We start from the raw sequence: 24,040 nt of genomic DNA, 5'->3' as shown, positions 1-24,040 counted from the left end.
ATGCCGCCGCAAATACCGCTTCTATTCCCGAATTAGAAAATATTTGCAAACCCACTTTTGGCGGACAATTTTTTCACATTAGATGTGCTTGTCATGTTTTAAATTTATGTGTACAAGATGGTTTACGAACTCTTGACACTTCTCTCGTCCCAATAAAAAGTGTAATTAAATTTTTATGGACTCGTCCCCAATGTATGAAATCATGGGGAAAATTTTGTAAACAAAATAGGAGAAGGCCAAGAAGATTTCCAAAAGATATTCCGACTCGTTGGAATTCTACGTACGAGTTGCTTCGACAAACTTTTGAATATAAAGATTTATTATGTTTGTTTATTTCACAAAATATTCTCGAAATTACTTTACTTCCTCAACATTGGGACGTTTGCAAGAAAATTTTAGATATTTTGAAAATTTTTAATGATGCTACTAAGACTTTATCTGGTATTTATTATCCTACAACGCATTTATTTTTAATAGAGTGTGTTAATATTGGTAGTATTTTTAGTGAATATGAAAATGATACCGAATTAGGTCGAACTATTTTAGTAATGCGAGAAAAATGGTTGCATTATTATTTGCAAATTCCTCTTGTCTATTTAGTTGGTATTGTTTTTTATCCACGTATTAAATTAGACGGTTTACAAGATTATTTGAATGTGTATTATCATGATTGTTTACATATGGAAGATTCAATAGATATTTCAAATATATTATGACATGTTAAAGAATCTATAGTAGCATTATATGGAGAATTTTGTAGTAGATATGATTTAAGTGATTCCGGATCTTTACAATTTACTGCCTCATGTAGTGAATGTGGTAGTTCACTTAGTAGAGGGTATAATATGCTTAAGAGTAGGCAAAAAAAACAAAAAGGGGCAACAGGTAGTATTTCTGAATTAGAAAAATATTTAACCACTCAATTTGAGTTTCGTGATGCAGAACATAGTACAGATTTCGAAATCTTGAAGTGGTGGAAGAGTCACCAAATCGAGTATCCAGTTCTCGCCCTCATCGCTCGTCAAATATTAGCAACCCCTTCTTCAACGGTTGCAGTTGAACAAGCATTTAGTGCTGGAGGATTAATTTTGGACTCTCGCCGTTCAAGATTAAGCCCGGACTCTGTGGAAGCTCAAGCTTGTGTCGGCGATTGGACGAGGGCGAAATATCGACATCAAGAGTTAGATCGTGAACACGAATTTTTTAGCGATGATGTTGGAGATACCACCGCCACGGGTACCACAACGGGTAGCGACGATTGACGATGAGGTAAGTTGGGGTTCTCAAATGTAAAAGAACTACATGGGCTTTGATTCTTCTATCCCCAAGAAGATATGTAGGCGCTTAATGATAATTCATTAAGTTCAAGCCCATTCCTTCTTTTTTTTTTTCCCATATTTTATTACAATGTACAATTTAATTGTATTTTATAATTTATAATTTATAATTTATTATATTTATTTTATTATTTATTATTTTAAAAATTATTATTAAAAAGAAATCGGAATGAACCGGCGGTTCCGAAGCGGAACCGAAACCGGCCCGGAACCGCCGGTTCCGATTCGGAACCGGAACCGGAAATTAACACGGCCGGTTCCGGTTCCTGAACGGGAACCGGCGGTTCCACCGAACCGGCCGTCCCTACATGTAAGAGACATAAAATAATAAAAAACATGTTAGTATTTTTCGTTAGTCAAATTAAGCAAAGTTAACATAAGGTCTCGCTTGCACCATTTTAACAAGTTTTATAACTTGATTATGCTTTTTTTTTTTAGTTTTAAGATTTAAATGTACTTTTTTGACAAATTTTAAGACATTCAGTGTACTTATTCCTTTATATTTTGCTTTCTTTAGGTGTCAAACCTTCGACTTTAAATTACCCATTCGAAAAATTCCTTTTCCCTAATTTTTTGGAGACATTTTGACCACGTATAAGTTAAATATATTAGGACATAATGACGGAAAGATTCCGAAAGATGATAGCAAAGTAATAAGATCAATGGTAGATACGTAGTATATCTACATGATTTTCCATTTGAAAAGTTCTCGACGGGGAGGAAATAAAAAGATAGATGAATTTTATTTTATTTTTTGGGTAAAAAAGGGTGATGTAATTGAAAATTTCAGTATATAGATATTAATTTTGAAACTTCACATCTTTATAAAGGAATAAAGTATATTTAAGGAAGAAAAGATGGAATGGGTTTGCCTATAAATTCAATGATAAGGAAATTTGTGCGTCGAAGAAAAAGGGAAAAAAAAAATGAAAAAGAAGTTTTGAAAACCAGGTCCAAATCCCAGCCCGGCCCAGCCCGGCCCGGCCCGGCCCAAGGAAGTTGACCCCAATTGTAGGAGGCGGCAAAAAGGCCAACAGTTTCTCTTATTTCATATTTCTTCCAACCCTAAGAAAAGAAACGCGAATAACAAAAATAAATATATTTCATGCATGCCTGTTGCAGCTGCAGGTACAAGTGGAGATCAACAGTGCAAAGGCTTCGGCTTCGGCTTCTTGCGAATTTGGCCTCCTCTGATTATCAAAGCCTAAATCTTTCTTCGCGCCCTCCTCAGCTCTCTCTTTGCGAAACGGTGGGTTTGTCTCGTTTTTGTTGAATTTCGTGGCCCCTTCATTCAATTAGGGTCGGTTCAGCTTCACTTCTATGTTTCTGATGCTTGTAGTGGTAGGAGAATGCATTATGGCTGCTAAAGCTTTCGCATTTCGTTACTAGTTCGGCATTGTTTTATCAATCATTTGGAATTGGTCTCCCACTGAATGTTTCGTTTCTTTCGTTGATCCAGCAGTAAGAATTCGAAGGACTTGAGCTAGCAAGACCATGGGGAAGAGGTCTAGGAGTCGGACAAAGGAGAAGGGGGGCTCTAAGAGGAGGTCTTTAGATGATGAAGTCGCCTCAGAAGACATTGATGACGAAATAGATGCCTGTGAGTTATCTCCCTCGCTGGAGCATCTGCTAATTGGTGTTGCGTGCTTTCTGTTTGTGTAAATACCAGTGTGAAGGTTGCTGCTTTATCGATGGGTTCCTCTTTTCGATGTTTTTATTTGCAGTTCACAAGCAAAGGGATGTTGTGCCGCTGAACATTCATAGTGATGCTGGGGAGTCAGATGATGACAACGAAGAGCCTGTCTTTGATTTTAAGGTACACATAGTTCCCTTGGTGCAGAATCGGTACAGTTCATCTAGTCAACTTGGTTTGGGATGCAGTGGAATTTTGTTTAGCACATGGTAGAGAAGGTTTTTGAGGAATTTAGCGATAATTAATGAATGTCTGCATGGAATTTGCCTTTGTAAATTTGTGTGGATCTAACTGGTGTTGTGACATTTATCTTTTTCTGGTGATCTGACCTTTGATAACGATTTTCTTTTGACGGTTTTCTTTATATTCTTCACATTAGCTGGTGAACTGTTGTGAAATTAACGTGCTTGAGAGACTTCCTTTTGGATGTTTGGTCATTTATATAGGCGCTTCAAAGTCATTAGTTGTTCCCAACATTAGTTTGTTGGCAAGAAAAATTCAGAAGATGTTTTTTCTTGGAATCACATTTAGGATAAAGATGATGAAGGGGAGGATGAAGATGATGACACTCAATTGACAGGGCTTGCTGCCAAAAGTAAGATTTTCTTATGTTATCTTGCTTTTCTCGAGTTACTACTACATCCTACTGAAGTTGTCCTTTTTCTACATGCCAATTCATTGGAAAGTTCCTAATTCTCTGGAATAAGTCGTCATACCTGCTCATCGTTCCATGTGTGTCTGTTCTCTTAAGTGGAGTATATCATGTTGAAATGTATCCGGTTTGGTTGCTTTCTGTCAACGCACTCAATGTAGTCTTTCATGTCAAAAGTCTATGGTGGCAGTATCCCGATTCTCTTGTGCTCGACATTTATCCCATTGAAGTGGATTAAACCTAAAAGGTTTGTTCTAATTAGTTTTGAAACTATTCCTCATTCCATGTCATAGATATTCCATAGGGGGAGCTAAGGAATAGCTGCTCCTGCTAATTTGCTAAATAGTGGAATAACTGCTTGATGGGGAATAGTCCGAGAATAGAGTAGCTTTTATACGAAGAAAATGCCACTCAAGTTGCGGCTGTCATCTAGGCATGAGCGCTGCAGTCAATAATTCTGGTTAAGAAACTGGAAGTCTTGTTGGCCATGAAGCCCTTGAGAGTAAATGCGTTAACTGCTAATAGATGAAGAACCCTGAAATTGCAGTCTAAGTGCTTGTTCACTTTTGTCGAGTCTGGTTTTTATGGGAAGTAGGTGCTAGTTATTGATGAGATTGGCCTAAAAAATAGTTTAATCTTTTAACCAGTCTCCAAGAGTTGGTTTGCTCTTTGTTACACTCTTGTTTGCCTGTTCGTGTCACTCCAAGGGTAAAACCTTTAGGCTGCGTTTGGTCGTCCGTATAAAACTCGGGATAGGATATGTTTTATCCTATCCCGTGTTTGGTAGGTGTCCCGGATAGTATAATGTCGGATATAGGGGGATATAACCCGGATAAAAAAATCCTAGGGGAAGGGGTAGGATAAGGTCGGATAGGATTTCTCTTATCCGTCATATAAAAGCTAACTTTCTTGTCCCATTTGTTTCTATTTTCATTTTATTTATTTATTTTTGCAAAGAGGTTTGAAAATCTAATAAAATGTATATATTTTCAAGGTTTGTTTTTTTTTTGTATGAGAACATTATTTTTATAGTAGTAAGATCGGAATATTTCATGAGCATCACGTAGGACATATACGTCCTTTATATTGATATACGCTTTCTACCAAATGCAGGATATGATAGGATATGAGAATATCCGACTTTAAATCCGTAGTTCACCAAATGATGGATAGGATATGGCCAAATCCCTAGATTTCTTATCCTATCCTATCCAATCCTATTCTAACCAGAAATCCCGACGACCAAACGCAGCCTTAAGGTTTAATTTGCGATGTTATAACATCAAATATAAGTGACGGAATTTGATCTTACTTGAATATGATAATGATTTTTAGGGAGCTCTGCTATCTTTTTCAATATTTCCTTGTGAATTTGTGTGGCGAGGAAATCATCCTCTGATTTCTCCAAGCCAGCCATAATAGAATGTATAGGTGAAGCAGCCAATAACAGTATGCTCTTCTATTATCAAATCCATGTGCTGCCATGCTGGGGACTCTACATCTATACTCTTTTAGGATAATTAGATAGATGGTAATGGTTACAGTTATCCGTAAGAAAAGTCATTTTGGTTCACAACTGGGTACTTTCGGAACACCAATAGGCATAAAATGAAAGAAAAAAGAATTAAGTACTATATTTCACTTTGATGTGGAAGCGTAACAATGTGTTTATTTTCTTAATAATATTGTCTTCTATCCTATTTTATCTATAGATTGGGAAAAAAATTCTTACGAATAGGTCTTTTGAATGATTAACAAATATGTATGCATTCGTTCATAGAAAATGGTATCAATCCCCTAATGATGATTCGCCACTACTTAAAAGCGTAATGACCATGTAGTGGAAAAATGCTTGGTTTTTGTTGGTGATGTTGACTTGCCACTTTTAAAGTTCAATTTTCATATTGTCATTTGTGTCGTTTGCAGTTGCAAGGCAGCAAAAGTTTTTGTGGACGAAAATTGGTGGGGTGGAAGACGAAATGCACAATGAGGAGGAAGAAGATGAAAACCAGAAGGCTGTTTGGGGCAGAAGTAAGAGACAGTACTATAATGCCGATGAGGTAAGTTGAGTTGGATATCTGAATTCATCCCTCATGACACGCTTTATTAAGTTGATTTTTTTTTTTTTTTTTGGGGGGTTGCTCTCTATAAACTGCAAATTGATTGTGATTTCACTTGTATAAAGTATTTCTCTTAAGAACCTGGATTTGTATTTGGCGTTTGAGCGGGCTTAAATTCTGTGATTGTTTATTCGAACTACAGGCAGCCTCTAGTGATGAGGAAATTCCAGCAGAAGAGGAGGCAGAGGTGTTAAGATTGCAGAGGGAGAAAGCAAAATCATTATCAATGGAGGATTTTGGGCTTGAAGATATTAGTCCAGATGAGGCTACCGTGGAACCAACTTTAGGGGTAGTGTTTTCTGATAACCTTGTTTACTGTGTGGCTTTAAAGTGGTTCTGAGATGTTTTCCACCTGGAGGTAGGTGGAGTTTCAATGTACTAGTGCTATTTCAATTGCAACTTATTCGTGACTCTGCAGGAAATTACGGCTGGAGGAAAAGGTAACTTTGAATCTGCCATACACGAAGGCACTGGAGATGATACTGTAACAGCTTTTGAGGAGGTCAAAAAAGATTTGAATGCACTGTCAAAGGAGGAGCAAATGGATGTTGTATATAGGTATTTCCTCTCTTAAAGTGAACTAAAAGCTGCCTTGGTTGATTTGTTGCTATTGGTTATGGAATTTCAACTGAAAGTAGCAAGAGCATAATCTTTTACTGGGAAGATTAGTATGGGAAAATTAGATAGACTGGCACAATGTATTGACCATGAACATACAATTGATATTTACTATGAACTGTTTTGTGTATGGCTTTTGTTTTTTTGGCTCTTTTTGTGTATGGTTTTTCACCCCCCTTGGGGCCCTATGGTTGAACTTTTTATCTATCAAATATAGAAAAGATCTCCAAAGATGGATCTTCCAATGCGTGTTTGTAATTGGTTATGGTACATTAAAGTGCTGCACTATATTTGCTCATCATTCTTCACTGTCTTCACTGTGCTTCCTTAAATTAGACTCTGGAAGCTTATGCAATTCGCATTATCCTTCTTGCATAAAATTGGATAATTTGTTCTCTGATTCCACTGTGCATCTTAGCTATTCCTATCCACCAGGTGGTGATTGTCAGTCCTTTTAGATTCATGAGAACTAGCCACTGAAATTTCAGGCAGGATAAACCAATCAAACCAAATGTTCGGAAGTAGAACTCGGCAACATTTTTCTTCCTTTATTAGAAAACCTAATGGACAGCTTGAGGATTGTTTGGCTATGGTTTTGAAGAAATGAATAAAGCCAATTCGACGAATTGATTTTCTGGATTTTACTTCTGTGAATGCAAAGGGAAAGACAATCGGCAGATTTCTCCTTGTATATCTCACAATGTTTTCCTTCCTGTGATGTGGCCTTTCAGAGAAAATGTTCCATTTTTTCATTTCATAAGATCTTTATAAGCCACATCGTTGTTGGGAAAAGAATTTGTCAAACTAGATGAGGAAGACATGTTTGTGGTAAAGGCTAATGGAGACGACCACACATGAGAGGAGGAAACGCATGGAATTGTCGAGACATGGTAGATTTTGCAATAATTTTGGCAATGTTGAATGAGAAAAATTCTTGTCCACAAGAGAGAAGCAAGTAAAGAAGTGGTTGGACTTATCGATTACATATGAATTTAAAAAACTCATATGTAATTTTAGTCATCCATTCAAAGATTTTATTCCTGGCCATACTCGATATAATATACGGTATTTTCCTGTCAGAAGTCATCTGCATCCAATCCTACTCCTTAAGTTAACAAATGAAACATAAGTGATATGTATGAAGTAAGTTCCCTGCGTTGAATGAATTTCCTACTTACCAGGAAAAGGGAGCATATATGTTGTTTATGTACTTTATGTTCCTACCTCTTTATTTTATAGAATGGTTTTCTTGCAGTTCTGCTCCAGAATTGGTGGGACTGCTGTCTGAGCTGAATGATGCAGTTGAAGAGCTTGAAAGCAGAATCAATCCGCTTCTAAGCAAGGTACTTATTGCTCTGTCAAATAGGCACGTGCTAACAGATGACTTGTTTTTTGAATCTCTCTAGTATGGAATGATTTCACTCAAGATTTCTTCAAGTTTTCTTTGCAGAAATTTATTTCTCTACACCGATCACTTTGAAGGTCCCTAGGAAGGATCTCACTAAAGGGGATGAATTGTAGCTGTCCAATTTTTTCTGTTATGCTTTTGGTGGAATGCTTTGGTGTCTCGCTTTGAAGTTTTCTTTGTTTGGTTCTTTAATATTTTTTGAATGTTTGACCTGTATTCCTATGACATTTTAGGTCCATTTGGCTCATATACAGCATTGTTTCTTTATTGGTTGCTGCCTACGGTTTGTGTTGAATGTGGAATTTACAGCTCATATTTTCTTGTTGTTTGACATGTGTCTTCTATTCTTTGAAGGTTAAAAATAGGGAAAGTACAATGAAAGGAGGATCACGCTATTTGGAAGTGAAGCAGATTCTGCTGCTGGCCTATTGCCAAGCAATTACCTTTTATCTCCTCCTTAAGTCTGAGGGACAACCAGTTCGTGATCATCCTGTTATAGCTCGTCTTGTGGAGATCAAAAGCTTATTGGAGAAGGTGTTTAAAGAAGCTATATGTTCTAAATTTCCATTAGTGATCTTATCTATAAATCTGGGCATGCATGCTGCATGGCATGCCGATGAATATCGTTATCAACTTTTGGCCTACTTGTTAATTCCTGTTAGAAATCACTCTTAGGCATGATAGGCAAAGTCACAATACTCTGAATGGTGTCATTGCTCCTCATTGCTCCTGTCATTGTAATGATTATGGGGAATATGCTGCTCAAGGATTGTGTGGATGTACTTTTTAGCCTGTTTCATTTTTTAATCTTCTTATGTTCAGTGATTTGCTAAATGTTGTTGTAGTTGTCTCTTTAGTATGTAGGGCTGTTTGGTTCAGTCTATTCTGCTAGTTGAAAATCTTTACTAAAACCTACTTTGATTTTTACATTTCCATTTAGTGAGGACTAATGATCCCTTTGATTGAACTGTATAAGCCATTTTTTTGTGGTGTCTCCCTTTTCATTATGCTGGAATCGACGTTAACTGGCCCCTGATCCTTATAAATTAACGATCTTCTTCTGTAATCCCTAATCTTTAGTGTGGCGTCGTATTCTGAGGGTAGAAGGGGATGACTGGAAGTTTGTCAGGAATTTGCACATGTAGATGTGTTCTTCAACATCTCAGTTAGCTTTTGGTTTCCTTGAGTGTTGACTGACTATGCAAGTGCCCGAAGATTGCTCTTTTTTTTACTTTCATTTATTTTTGGGTTTATCGACTGCCGACCCTAACTAGTTTGGGATAAAGGTGATGTTGATGTTAATGTTGACTTCGTTGGGTGAGTCATGCATAAAACTGTACTCCTCACTCAATGTTTGTGAACATATCACTGCACGGCATTGCATGTGGTTTTGTCTACTGTCTTGTTACTTTTCAGTCTTTATTTTATAGTTGTCAGAAATCTTAGATTTACTACATTTTGCAGATGAAACAACTTGATGAAAACCTTCCATCTCATCTTGAAGAGATTCTAAAACAAAGTACTTTAGATGACATGCCAGAAAAGTTGGTGAATGATCAAAATTTATTGCAATCTGATGATTCTGATGAAGATGATGAGTCCATTCTACCGCCTATTGATGTTCAAGAAGAGGCAAAAAGGGTATGTTTCACCTTAGCCAAGATTGTATATTTGCCTCCTTGTGTCCTTGGTATGAACATGAACGTTGGTTTTGCAGCCTCATGAACCCATTCAGGAAGATGAGAATAACAGAGAGAAACATAAACCTCAGGTGAGTCTGGCTCAATTGAAAGCGCCAGAAATGTCAGTTCCTCTCTCTCCTAGCTGCATAAAATAGCTTGATTATTCTTGTATATGATTTCGCAAAATTTGGCAGAAGGAACAATTTGGGGTGCAAAGCTTAAAGATGTTAAAGGTGAGGGCTGCCCTTGAGGAAAAATTGAGGCACAAGAATGTTTTTAGTTCAATTGCTTCAAAAGGGGAGAAAAACCAAAAACATCCGAAACCAGTGAACTGGTACTGCTCTAATTGCCCACTACTGCTCTTTGTATTAATTTAAGGCGTTTACTTAAGTTCCTTCTTCAACAGGCAGCTAGAGACCTATGCAGATTTCGATGATCATGCTACTGAAGATGTAGCATCTCGTCATGGGTTGACGAATGGGCATGCAGGATCATTGCAATTAACTAAAGTCTCCAATCTTCTGCGGGTTGAAAACAAGAGACAGAAGGTTTGGATCTCAGCATGATTATGTTAAATTTTTCCTTTAAGTGCAAGAGGTTATGTGATTGATCAAAAATGTTTTTGCTACAACTAGACAACTTCCTACCAATGGGAATATATGGGCTGAAGATTCAAAATGAAAGTAAATTTCCATTTGGCATGGTCCTTGAACAATGTTCCTATTAGAGTTTCTGATTATTCAGGAATTAGTTGCTCTAGAATGGATGAAACTGTTAGGATAATCTAGTATAGATGGAACTTATAGATTGGCCTTGCGCTGGATTTCTACTATATTATTAAACAGCTCGAGCGTATAGTGCCATGTTAATTCTGGAAGGATTCAAAGGAAGCTCTAATTTGACAGTACCATATTAATGCTGAAATGAATATAATGAATGAGAATCCTTTCATCTTGCTCCTGGAAGGTCATATTGGGTGATGATGATTTGCCAAGGAGGGATGATATTGGAGAAAGGCGGAGGAAACATGAGCTTCAAGTATTGGCTGGAGCTGGAGTTACGTCAGAGGATGATCTCGGTGAGGAAGATGGGAATCTTGAGGCTAATGGAGGTGCTGACTCTGAGGACAGTGAATCTGAAGAGTCAGCAGACGAGTTTTATAAGCAAGTGAAGCAGCAACGAGCTGCAAAACTTGCTGCTAAAGCAGAGATGTATTCAAGGTTTGTTTTCTGTTGCTCGCCCAGTATGTTCCATCTAAATCTTAACGTGGTCCCAGAAGAGTGATATTAGCCACCCATTTTCATCAATCAATTACATTGGCAAAAGGACACTTTTAGTGCCAAAAGTTGTGTATGGAGATCACTTTGGTGCCAAAAGTTTTAATCGGATCACTTTAGTGCCAAGTTTTTTGAAAAACGATCCTTTTAGTGTCTAGTCCGATTTGTTCCGTCGAAAATCTGACGTGGCATTATTTTATTATTATTTGAAGCTGACGTGGCTCCGGTCAAATCTAGTCAGCAATTAAAAAAGGTAAAAATTGAAAAAAAATTACTAAAAATTAAAATACAAACTCAATTAGTTTATAAAAATAAAAATTGGAAAAATTGGAAAAAAAATAAAAAATACAATTTTTTTTCAAAATTAGGTTAAAAATTAATAAAAAAAGTCAAAACTAAAAAAAAAAAAAATGTGAACGTTTGCGGAACAGGCGGCGAGGACTTGCATAGCCCTTGCCGCCGCCCCCACGTTTGCCGGCAATGGCCGATAGTGGTGGGGCATGGCCAGCGGGGATTGTCGAGCCTAGGCCGGGGGTCGGCGGGCAGGCAAAGACTTGCAAGCCCTTGCCCGGATCTGGGTGAGGGTCGTGGACCTCCCCTAGATAGGGCGAGGTTGGGGCTCAGCAACCCCGCTGGCCATGGCCCACCACCACCGGCCATTGTTGGAGATGGTGGGGACGGTGGGCCTGGTTCTCTACCTAGAAACGTTTTTTCTGTTTTTTTTTTTTCAAGTTTAAGGTTTTTTGTTAAATTTTTCAGCTAATTTTTAATTTTTTTTAAAATAAAGTTTGTATTTTAAATGAATTTAATTTTAGCTAATTTTTAAATTTGAATTTGATTTATTTTAATTTATTTTAAAGTGCATAAGTGCTCGTGGTAGTCCACGTGGACTTATTATTATTTTTTAAATGTCATTTTATATTAAAAATTAATTATTAATGACACGTGGTCGTTTGGGCCGGAAAATTTCGACGGAGGTATCAAAGTGATCCTTTTGTCTCCGACTCGGCACCGAAGTGATTCGATTGAAACTTTTGACACCAAAATGATGTCCGTGCATAACTTTTGGTACTAAAAGTGTCTTTTTGCCCGGTTACAACCTATGCTTTGAAAAGTATATTAATAGTTAAGTGCTGGTATAGAACAAGGAGATCCTAGAAATTTCTCCAGTCATGTATGAGCTTCATGAATATACCTAATTTTAGATTGGTATTTTCTCCATTTCTATATCTTGAAAAAATTTCTGAGTCATTTGATATCAAGGGCTGAGACTTTTTCTTACAATGGAAAGTCTTAACATTGAGCAATCTTTTGGAATGCAGTCCAATTGTTATTACCAAGTATAAAGCGCAAAATTAACATGGTGCGAATGTACCATTTGTCTTCATATAAGCAAACCATTTCTTTCTTCTTATAGGATATTGAACCTTATGCTTAACATGGTGCGAATGTACCATTTGTCTTCATATAAGCAAACCATTTCTTTCTTCTTATAGGATATTGAACCTTATCAAGCATCTGGATTTAGCTAAAACTTGAACTTACATTTCTATGATATTTTTTTGCTATCATGAAATAAGAAAAAGATGTTTCGTCAATCTTTTTGCTACTTTATCCTATATTTTAATTACTAACAATATAGCAGGAAAATAAAGGAACTTTCGAGGAGGGTGCATAACATTCTGGATCTAATTAAAAGTAGAAGCGAAATGGAGATTAAGGAAAAGCCGTGGGATAGCTACCAGTGCATCAAAATCATCGACCTATGCTTGCGAAATGCATGAGTTTTCTTTTTCGTTTTTGTGTAACATATGAAAACTGAATAGAAATATTCAGTGTCATGTCATGGTAAAATTACTTTCAGAATGTGATCAATTTGTGGTTTAACTTTTGATGCGCCTACAGGAATCTGGCAATTCCATCCTTGCCTGAAACAGTCGATGGAAAGCGCCTTATCAGTTATCAGGTGGGCTTGCATGCGATGGTTCTCATCAGTTGCATTAATGTTCTGGGCTATTCGTTGCCATAGCAAAGATTTTAACCTTTTGCTGTGAAAATGTTTTAGATGGAGAAAAATAGAGGACTGACGCGTAATCGGAAGAAACAACTGAAAAATCCAAGGAAGAAGTACCGGGTGAGTAAAGAGAATCAGATTGTTGATGTATATTCTCATGTCGACTTTCCATATTGCATGGAATTTATGTTCATTTCGCGTGCAGAGTAAGCATGAGAAGGCAGTGGTCCGACGAAAAGGGCAAGTTCGGGAGATCAGGAAGCCTTCCGGACCTTATGGTGGGGAAGCATCTGGTATTAATGCAGGAATCAGTCGAAGCGTTAGATTCAAGAGCTAAATGCCAGTTTGGGTTGAAATCTGTAGTGCGGATTTTGGATCAACCTGCCGGTGATTTGGTTTCTATGATGCACAAGAATCAGTTGGTGTCTAACGGGGATGTAAGGGACGACTTAGGAGCCCTGGCAGATCCATATTCCCATCATTGGCAGGCCATTTTTGTTAGTATCAGACTGGAGTTTTGCTTGAGTTGAGATTGCTTTCAATGTCGAAGGCCTGTATTATTAGCACGAGATGTCGGGAGAATTTCGTGTTAAAGATTGTAACATCTTCCATTATTTATAAAAAAAAAAAGGCCAATCTGTATGTTCACAGTTCTACTCCAGCCCAAATGGAATTTGCTCTTCAGCTACGACTGAATACTGTCGAATGAATTTGAGCTGAAAATGGACCGTGGTCCAATATGGGATCACGAAGCGTGGTATACTCTTAGAACGTGAGGTGCAACGCTCTGATTTCAGGCTAGGCCTACCAGAAATGGCCGGGGAAGGACACATTGCGGCTAGTGCTCACATTACAATATATGCAAGTGATGCCTGGTGATCCTTTTTAAGAGAGAGTTATAGCTAGAATTAAAGCTATTTTAAAGAGTAAACCAGAGGGTTGCGAGAAGGAAAAAGAGGCATGCATAGCTGGTCGTACACGAGAGAGAGAATCATTTGGGGGTGAGTAGTTTCAGGTTCCTTATAGGTTCTACCTAGAATCCGGAACCTATCCGTCGAAACGGGTTCCTCATTTTTTGGAATCTGGAACCTACCCGTCATACCTTGGAACTTGGAACCTATCCTGTCACATGTTCTAGGGTCGGTTCTAGGGTACCCGAGAACCTATCAATTTCTTTTATGTTTTCATTCTTAGTTAAGCAAAATGAGAGTGAACGCTACAACATTTAAAAGAAAGTAGAGATAAGTGGTTTTAGGCTCTGTACATGTTACATTTAGAATTTGAAACCAATCCATTAGAACACGTTTATCATTTTACGGAACCTGAAATCTAAAAATTTGTTTGGCTCCGTATTATACACTCATCATCGGATACCATAGAACATTGTAGGATCGTGCAAAAATATATACAAAAAAAAATATAAAAATTTATTTCAAGATCTAGGATCCAAGTTCCAGATTTTAGGTAGTGGAACCCGAAACCTATCCGTTGGAACAGGTTGCTCAATTTTTGGAACCCGGAACCAGGCCGGATCCTATAAGTTCCGGTTTCAAGTTCTCGGTTCTACCCCGAAACCATGCTCACCCTTAGAATCATTCAGTACAAGAAAAGCTCAAAAAAGCACAATTTCTTCTTCTTTCGTTTTTGGTGTTTTGTTTTTGCAGCTATTGCCCTGGATCGATCTGGGTAGATTGCTTCTTCAATGATTTTACCTTGAGGACATTGGTATCGAGAAGGGAAGCATGCACTCCAGGGGATCTGATCGTGTTCACAATGGTAGCGAGAAGGGAGCCACGTGCGGCCGGCCGAGATGGGTGATCGTGGACGTGGCTTTTGCTCTTGGGGCTTTCAAAACCAGCAACAGTTCATCACAAAATAAGGACTTGCTGCTTTACCTCCTCGTGTTTGTTTACTTCTTTGGGTTCTTATCTGCTCTTGAAGGCAAGATGTACCAAAGCCCCAAAATGGCAGGGATCGGATCGGTGGCAGCTGCGCTGGGCTTTTTGATGATCATGTTCGACGTTTATCAACCCATGCCACCCCAACTGGTACATCGCAGCCGTGGATCCCTGCCATTTTGGAGCTGAGGAACAGTTTGCCTCCAAGCGCAGATAAGAAGCCGAAGGCAGTAAATAAACACAGGTAAAGCAGCAAGTCCTTAGCTGGAGAGCCGTTGCTCTTTTAAAAGCCACAAAGAGCAAAAGCATCCTGAACGTTCCCGTCTACGATCGCCCATCTCGGCCCGCCATGCATGCCTCCCTTCTCGATACCATTGTGAACACGATCAGATCCCCTGGAGTGCATGCTTCACCATTGATGGAGGGCCAAGACGGACAGGAGCTACACTGAAACTGCAGCCATGGCAACCATGGAAGACCATCGCCAAATTCTCGCTGCGAAACCCGCCTTTCTTGCGGGGGGATCATCAGGAGAGAACAAAAGCAGATGCGAAGGCAAGCATGATGGTCCCTGCTAGCGCTCTGAAGGTCGACGAGTCTTGCCTGAGGACCGAAGTCGGAACGAGGGTCAGGGCGTTGCCTACCGCAAAGGTGACAGTCAAGATTGATCTCATGATGGGGGCATCAGGATGATGATGGATTTGGGATGAAGTGGGATGAAGCAGCCAAGTCTTGAGATCCACGGAAGCAAAATAATTCCTAAGTCGGAAGACCACTTTGGAGTTTGGACTAACTCAAGCATTCGTCACTCCCGCACCAGGTGTGCGCTCTGCCTCGCCTTTTGCTTTTAAGGTAAAATCTGGTCGCTCATAACTTATTGCCTCTTAAGGGTCCCATGTTTATGAGGAATCTTGCAAATTGTTTGTGGCCCCATTTTACCAGGGAGCATGCGGGAAAGAGACGTTCTCCATTGTAAGATTTACTTGATAAATAGCAAAACGTCCCTCATCGATGCGTTTCGAAACGAGGACCCTGATTCTATCAACCGCTAATGGGATGGAAAAGTAGCTTTCGTTATATGTGGATTCATATACCAAAGACACATGGGAACACGACTCATTTGCCAAATTAGAGAAGAGAAGCTAAGTGAAACTAGAAATAATTCATGCTATTTCACAGATGCCTTAAACATTATTCGAAGAAAAGGGGTTCCTAGTTTCGCACGGTGTTACCCCTCACCACAATAAATTTAAAGAAGAGCAAACAGAGAGCAAAGAAGTACTCTGATCATCTCCTCACAAGTCAAGTCTTCCAATCTTCACTCAAAAGCCCAATACCGGCATCATTGGAGGAGCTCCACTCCAAGGGGATTGCCAGAAGACATTGCGCCGCTGTTCTTCACCGGGGCGCCTTTGTTGTGCGCGGGAAATCCAACCGATGACCAAGATTCTAGACATGAAACTCACAGTAACTATCACATCAGGAATCACCAGCCTCCGCAGCTTTTTTTTCTTTTTGTTTCTCCCTTTTCTTCTTGTTTCTCAATGCGTTCTTGCTCAATGTTCTGTTATCAAAAACCAACCAGCATTGTGAATTAGTGGCCAGTATTTAGTCACCTAATGGATGATGTAACAATGGACGAAACATGTAATGAACAACTTACTCCGAAGAGCTCTCTCCAAACAGCTGTACGACACAAACAAAGGAAATCAGAATTTCATAGGCATGAGTTAAATCAAACAATATGATACCACCATTATTATAGCGAGAAGTAGAACTTCCAAGTTCCGCACAATAGAAGAAGAAGAAGATTGCACTCCTGTTTCAATTCATTCATCTATAATGATCACTCAGCTGACTGTAACCACATGTAAACATTTCATGGTATATTACATTCTTACATGAAAAGGGTGAAGATGGCTTCAACTGTAGCTAAAATGGAGGAAGTAAGGATAGGCAGTTTTTACATCAGCCAAAAACATCTAGCAGTACATTCATACTGAGCATAAGAAATGATATCAAAATCATACAGATGACAGTAATGGCAAAGTTTTGCAATTGCCAAGTCATGTGCATTTTCAGTTCTCAAGATCATTGCAAGTATCTACCAAAACTGTTGCCATTGACCCCGTCTTATGCTTTTCAATTTTACTTCAGTTAAAATATAATAAATCCTGCGAGAGATGCCCAAGGCTGTGTTCCGTTTTTTCCTAAAAGAAATTGGGATGCTTCTTATGGTGTTGCAAACATTTCGTTGGGGATAGTTCCACTATGGGAGAATCGTTAAGAGTCAAACAACCAACTTACAGAACCGCAGACAGATGGTGAGCCAGCATAATAACAACGGAAGCCAAAAATGACAATTTCCAACTTCAAAGCAAATTCCACTCTATATAAACAGTCAACTAGCTTAGGCAATGGTCTTAGGGACCAGTTGAAAAAACAATAATCAAATAACAAGCACACCACGATGCTACAGTAGAGATTGGACATGTTATAAGTAATTGATCACCACCTCTGCCTGGACGGCAGCTGCATTCTTAGCATTTGGTGGACGATAGGCAGCAGGTTTCTGTGCAGGCATATTGGTGGAAGATATCTTTGCAGAATTCTGAGTTGATTTTGCTGTTTGTCCTGTTTTAAGTCGCAAAAGTACTTCAGCAGATCCTAAAATATAAATAGCACTAGAAAAAGAGTGTCTTCTTTAGCACTCTCTGATTACCAAACATAAATCAACACCTTGTGGTTTTCTTTCTTCCACCTTTAGAGAGTCAACAGACTTTATCAATTCGGCAACTTCACCAAATCTCTCGGGTGATTCTGGTTTCCATTCAGCCTGTGTAAGTTGTTAGCCATTTCTATTTCACCAAGGAATGCACTAATTAAGACAGTTCATATGAGATTTGAGCAGAGATGGCTAACCTGGTATAACTTGTCAAACATCTTCTTAAAGAATAGTGATCCGTTGTGGTGGAACATTTTAATACTACCATCAGAAAGATAAATCAATCAACAGACTGATCATACAAAACTTCAACACTTTCTACCACAATTAGCTGCACATTACTAAGTGGCACTTAAAGGATTATCATATCCTTGGCACTACCTAAGGTCTCACGCCTCCTGGGACAATCCACAAATTAGCATTTAATCGAAAAAAGTTTGACCTCCACTAATACCGCAAATAGAAGGTATAAGAACATAAAACTACCTTGAATGAAATTGGCCGATCATGGAAAAATTGCCAATAAGACCTGCTTGAACTTTGAACCATTCTCTAGCCTAAAATGATACGACTTGCCATCGGAGATGGTACCACCATTTTATCCAAATAATACAAAAAATATATCAAAAGTTCTCGTCAACTACCACAGAACTCATTCCTATTACAAGATCAATTGGACAAATTGCTGTCATGTTTGTATTTCGATAGTAATATGATTGATCTGTCGATAACGTGACATCTAGGTATAAAGAGAATCAACATACCAATTATCAACTTGTAGTCTTGGAGCTGTTGTGGCAGTCATAAAATAGCAGCCATCTGGCGACCACTCACTTGTTACAGAGCATTCAGCTTTTGTTGTTCCCAGCTGTTTCTTCTCCCTGTAATCCCAAAATGCCTACAAAATTCCAAAAGTAACGGATTAAAATTAGGAAGTATGCTTAATTGGCAAAGGATACAAATCAAAGTTGTAGGAGCTATGTTAAAGTGAAAGTAAAGGGAGAAAATACAATCCAGAAAGCTACTATCACTGCTTTTTCATACGGAATACAAAGTCATTAAAAGGGAAGAGACTCCAACAAACAGCAAGTGTACTCAAATTGGTTATTTCCCGTACCATTCATAAATTAACCATCTAATCAAAACATTGAAGGCCCCACCTATTTCTCATCATTCAGCCCGACTGATAGTTAGAGCAATTAAATTAGAGTTTCTCTTGCTCCAGCAGAAGAGAGGTTTCCTTCTGGCCAAATTTCTAGGAACACTGCCTGAGTTGAAGTCCGCTAAGCTTTAACAATATATAATGCAGATTCTATAGCAGCAGTGGCCCTGTTATTGCAATATTGTTTAACCTTTCCGCTCCTTCGAGTTTTCACCCATCATATTTCTTCCCGATGCCTCTCAAACTACTAAGTTGACTTCATTGGGGGCTTCACCCCGGAGGCCAAACAAGCTTCCAGTAAGCCGTGAAGCAGTAGACCTTTACAAGCTTTACTTCCCTTTTAATCATGAGCCACAGATTATGGTGTTCCAACTTCTAGGGCTACAAATATTTTAACCGACCAAGAGTCCAATCCCAATAAATTCAGAAATTCCAACTGCTAGAAGTACTTAATATAGGAAAACTGTTTTCCTAATGCAAGTTGTGTTCTCAGAGAAAAACAAGCATATTAACATTTTGTTCTTTTTAAAAAGGAAAACGAAAATTCCTATTTGGATCCTTCTGACAATACAAAGTTGCCGTGTCTACAGGATTTTGTAAGAACAGCGGAAAAGATTGAAGACACACATGAGCAAGGCAAAAAGGCAGAACAATAAATAGGGAAAACCTGTCTATTGGTATACAAAAGAATATCCAACAGGGATAGAAACTAAGATGTTATAAGTTAGGTTATTGGGGGAAAAAACCTTCATCCCCAACACTAGTGAACCATAATTTGAGAATTGGTACTTTAGCTGAAAATTAACTCTGAAACGAATATATTCAAAAGGAAAGGATAAGTTGAAAAGAAAAACATACCATGTCACCAGGTAAGTTACCAAAACCTGCCAAACATATAACTGTAAACCAGAGAATTAAGGTCACAGCATTGAGATAGCAATGCAGCTGATTATTGTCCAGAACAACCCAAATAAATAAATAAAAAGGCACTCTGATAATAATGGAAAGGACAAATAATAAATAAAAGTAATTGACAAAATGGAAAACCAGATTTAGTATTATAAATCATGGCAAATAATGTTTTACAAGGATACACTTCCCCTTCGGATTCCATCTGATGGTATTATAAGGGCCTGTTCCAAGCTCAAGGAGCGGATTGCACTTCTTGTCAAAAATGGTAGCCTTTGCCGGCATGACTAGAACAGATCAAGGAAAAGTTGAAATGAAAACTATCACTTGCAAGGACAAAGTTCCAGTAACACGGAGAAGTAAAGGAGCCTACAGACAGAATGTAGCTAATGAAGCGTCACTACAAGAATCATCTGCACCACAACACAAAAAATTGAAAGAAATCACAACTTGCATAACTTCATATTAGTAAAGTTAAAGCAGATTTAGAAGTTCAAGAATCTCATGTCATTAAGATGGTAAATACGCCCATTGAACTCTCCTCTTTCGTCGGTGAGTGCTGACTTTCCTTTTCTTTTTTCTGGGTGAATACCTCTTCGAGCATCCTAAAATTTTATCACAGACCAAAGATCCAATTGAGATCACGCAGCCTGATACTTTCCACGGCTCAAAGGAACTACTAAAGAGTTACAATAATAGGACAAATGACTGGAGAAATGCTCCGATAGCATGCTTCCTCCTATTTTTGAAAAACTTTGTTCTTTCCATGACATTCCTCTCGAAAAGTTGTGCATAATCAAAACAAAATTTGCCAAAAAAATGACGGAAGGATGAGTTATACTGTCGGAAAGATTTTCCCTTTCAAATGAATGCAACAGGACATAGCTTGGTTCCTCCTATTTTCGAGCAACTTTGTTCTTTCCATGACATTTCTCTTGAAAAGCTATGCATAATCAAAAAAACAATTTTCCAAAAAATAAAAAAAGAAGGAAAGATGAGTTACGCTATCGGGATAATTAGGACTCTCAAATTGAATGCAACAGGACAAATGAATGGAGAAATGCTCTACTAGCATGGTTCCTCCTATTTTTGAGCAACTTCATTCTTTCCATGGCAGTCCTCTAGAAAAGTTATGCATAATAAAAAAAATAAAATCACCAAGAAAACATGATAGAAAGATGAGTCACACTATCGGGAATATTTGCTCTCTCAAATTGAATGCAATAGGACAAATGACTGGAGAAACGCTCTATCCAAAAGCTGAATAACACTAGCAGAGATCCTTGAAGATATAAATTTATTAAGGAGATGGATGTTTTCCATCATACTCGCATGTGACATATGTCATGATACTAATTTGAAACAGTGAAGGATACATCCGTAAACAACAGCAAATTCCAAACCAGAATACGACCACTGAACATCATGAATAGGTCCCTCTTTACCTGACAAAGTACCGAAGATGCAAAAGATAAGTTTCAAGAAAATAATTAAGAAGCATTTTTAGTAGGAAAACAAACGAAAACATACGAAGAGGCACAAGCCCTTCATGGGTCCCATCTGTTGTCAAGTAGTTTAGCTTTGATTCCCCATAGTAACTCTGGTTGGTTTTATCAACATCAGACTGCACCACAACCAGAAGTCCAGTTGACCCAGAATTCCAGTGCAGTTGCACCGATGAGCAGCGGAAGAAACTTCGCCGTGCAACAGATTGACTCTGCAGATCCTCCCTACAAGCAAATATTTGGACACTGGCAGGAACACCCTATATACCGCAAAAATCTTGTCAAGGTCGAGTTGCTCGAATAGGGGGAAAAGAAAAGGACAATCTGAATACAACAACGAAGGACAAAGTCTCTAAAACCCTACTATTAAGCACCAAAATTGTTTCTCCCACATTAAGAAGGAAACATCATTCCTAATGATAAAACCTCTGAGCTTTAAAGCAGTAATGGCTCCCAGTGAAATCCACTAAACCTTAGGTCACAGCAAATAAAGACAATTATTCTTTACAGTACATGGTGGGAGACATAATCTAAGTCATCATGTTCTTTGCAATCATGTAATACAAGTGATCTCCGCATATGCTAAAGACCAAAAGGACCAATTAAAATCAGTAGTAGCATCCTTTAAGTCTCTAGATAGCTGAACCTTACCAAAAACAACCAACCCAAGAGTTTGTTATTAACAAGTTTCAGGTCATAAAGCAGCTTGAATATAATTTCTAATAAGAAGGAAAAGAAAATAGACATTGTATCTACTTATACTGTTCATCACATTGTTGTCAACTCTGTCGTGGTCCTAGAACTTCTCATGAGTTCCCACATAAGTCAAGGTTATGTATCAGTCCTATACTAATTTAAGATGGTCATGGAACACAAACCTTAGACTCTGGAACAAATGCTGCAACATGGGACCCCGGAGTTTTCGACAGCTCAACTGCAGTAACTCCAGGAACTCTCAGCCTATATTTGAAACCTTTCGAAAAGTCACTACCATCAAAAAATTGTATCTCATTTGTTGCAAGTCGACACGCAACAGCTTCATCAGAACTAAATCGGATTGAGGGCCTGAACAGCAGACAAATCATCAAGTAATGTAAATATGGAGAGCCAATGCACATAAATGAGCGTATTTAAATATGCATTTGTTTGCGTTTGTTGACATGTGACATAGTAATAACAGAGACAATGGAGGACAAAGGAGGAATAGAACCAAAAAGAAAACTCCCTATCAATGTTTAGCAGCAACTGGCATGTTACTGGTACAATGCTATATATGTCTGTAGCCACTACAATGAGCAACTATCTTTGACCAACCAATGACAATGAACAATAACGTATACCATGTCGTTTTGGTCAGGTTCTTCTGGAATAGCTGATAGACAGACTCCCCAGATGCCACTTTCCACAAGATCACATTCTTCTCCTGTGGAGTTGAGGATTTATGGAAAGTCTGGAGATAGGTCCCGCGCGGGGACAATGCTGCCGTGGCCAAATTGGAGATCTCGAAATTCCTGATTTCCTTTAAGTTGCTACAGTCATACACGCCAATCGTGGAGTCAGACTTTATCACCATCAGCCTGGAACCATCTTCGCTGAACATGGTGTTCTTGCATGGAGTTCTCTCGAGCTTGACGCTGGGTTGACCATTAGCAAATGGGGGTCCATTCCACACAGAGAACCCTTCGGGTTCGCGAACTAGAGAGCAGGTTTTACCAACATAAGTCAAGTTTGAATCATCAAGTCAAAAGGATGAGCATCAAGATAGAGACTTTTAGTACCTAAAATATGCAGAGGCGGTGAAGAAGCTGGAGTTTCCATTGGGAAGATTGCAAGCAACAATATACCAAGGCAAAGATGCCAAGTTGATAATTGAAAAGAAAAGAAAATTCTGTAAAAAAAAAAAAGGATTTGCCTTTAAGAAGAAAACAATGATTCTTATTCGCGAACAGATTTACAGGGCCGGACAAAACCAAACCAAACACATGAACTAGACCTTCACCGATACGCATCTTTCCAACGCTGACCTCACTCAATACGCTAACACTCGGAATCAATTCAGCACAAGATTAAGCAATCAATGAGCTGCCCGCACAAGTAAAATAGAAAGCCACAATAATTCTATCTGAGGAGGAAATACAGAGAAAAAAAAAAGGTCCGACCTCCCTGACTCCATTAATGCGTTAAATGAAATTCGATGCAGAACCACCATAACCAGTTCGCAAACTGAGATTACTGTCTGATCAATGATTTAGGCCAACAAGTTACCGGAGAGAGAGAGAGAGAGTAGAGAGAGAACCTGGAATATCGGGCTATGGACGTGGATTGAAGCTCGGAGTGTCGAGGAAGAGCCGCCGAACGACGTCGGAGTAAGGAACGCTGCACTGCGCTCAAAGTTCGACCGAGGCACTGCCAAGTTCGACGGGGAAGAGGAGGAAGAAGGAGAAGATGAAGAATTTTGTTGTTTCCCCATTTTCGGAGATCTGTAATTGGATGAGCCCACGAGGAAAGCCCATGGTGTGTCCTGTCGGAGTTGGACTTGCCACATGGGCCTCCAAATGTTTTTGCCTTTTTCTTCTTCTTTTTTCGTTTTTAGCCGTCCTTCTTTAATTAGAGAAATGTACAAAAGAAAAGCTACAATTGGCAAAGAGTTAATTCCATTAAAAACCTCAAACTGCTATATCATGACATCATGATACACTTACCCTAAACTAATTTTCACCTCACCAATGTTGAACCGATACTCTTGGTCCAAATTAACCATCCATTAAAATACATACATGTCAACGCACATGGAATTTTCACGTTGGACTTGTCAATTTTCACGTGAAACCTGTTCTAGCAGTCATCAGCCACATGTGCTGACGGCATGGTATTTTAACGGGATATTGAACGGTATGCTAATAGGAGGTCAAATTTGGATCGAGAGAACCGGTGTGAGTATTTTTGTGAGAGGAAAATTAATTTGACACGCATGTTTCGTATTTATTTAAAGAAATATTAGTGCGGGATAAATGCGCCTTGAGAGTATCATTGAGGAATT

The 24,040-nt window shown here is 38.7% G+C and overlaps 2 protein-coding genes across 5 annotated transcripts; one reads left to right on the top strand and one right to left on the bottom strand.

Annotated features, from left to right (window-relative positions):
* The first annotated feature begins 2,422 nt into the window (after positions 1-2,422).
* LOC115745218 (something about silencing protein 10) lies at positions 2,423-13,431 on the top strand. 4 transcript variants are annotated; one of them, XM_030680660.2, is made up of 17 exons: positions 2,423-2,586; positions 2,797-2,937; positions 3,062-3,153; positions 3,562-3,625; positions 5,609-5,742; positions 5,945-6,091; positions 6,221-6,360; positions 7,676-7,763; positions 8,183-8,362; positions 9,293-9,469; positions 9,546-9,599; positions 9,705-9,844; positions 9,917-10,058; positions 10,477-10,730; positions 12,693-12,753; positions 12,853-12,921; positions 13,007-13,431. In XM_030680660.2, exons 2-17 carry the CDS (start codon positions 2,832-2,834, stop codon positions 13,136-13,138), a joined length of 1,980 nt encoding a protein of 659 aa, XP_030536520.2. In that variant the 5' UTR covers positions 2,423-2,586; positions 2,797-2,831; the 3' UTR covers positions 13,139-13,431. The 4 variants fall into 4 exon arrangements, with proteins under 4 accessions (XP_030536520.2, XP_030536521.2, XP_030536519.2 ...); XM_030680661.2 differs by having other exon boundaries at positions 2,426-2,586; positions 2,800-2,937; XM_030680659.2 differs by having other exon boundaries at positions 2,446-2,678.
* A 2,534-nt stretch (positions 13,432-15,965) lies between these two features.
* Positions 15,966-23,447, bottom strand: LOC115745221 (eukaryotic translation initiation factor 2A). The gene is made up of 14 exons (XM_030680668.1): positions 23,297-23,447; positions 22,779-22,888; positions 22,341-22,695; positions 21,879-22,065; positions 21,026-21,260; positions 20,872-20,940; positions 19,681-19,782; positions 19,445-19,485; positions 18,189-18,322; positions 17,622-17,685; positions 17,439-17,535; positions 17,215-17,333; positions 16,363-16,385; positions 15,966-16,263 (listed from the first exon to the last, which is right to left on the bottom strand). Exons 2-14 carry the CDS (start codon positions 22,816-22,818, stop codon positions 16,179-16,181), a joined length of 1,551 nt encoding a protein of 516 aa, XP_030536528.1. The 5' UTR covers positions 22,819-22,888; positions 23,297-23,447; the 3' UTR covers positions 15,966-16,178.
* Positions 23,448-24,040: the final 593 nt, after the last annotated feature.

The sequence above is a fragment of the Rhodamnia argentea genome, chromosome 1 (genome assembly GCF_020921035.1).
Source record: "Rhodamnia argentea isolate NSW1041297 chromosome 1, ASM2092103v1, whole genome shotgun sequence".
Lineage (NCBI taxonomy): Eukaryota > Viridiplantae > Streptophyta > Magnoliopsida > Myrtales > Myrtaceae > Rhodamnia > Rhodamnia argentea.
This window is presented reverse-complemented; position numbering and strand designations above follow the sequence as displayed.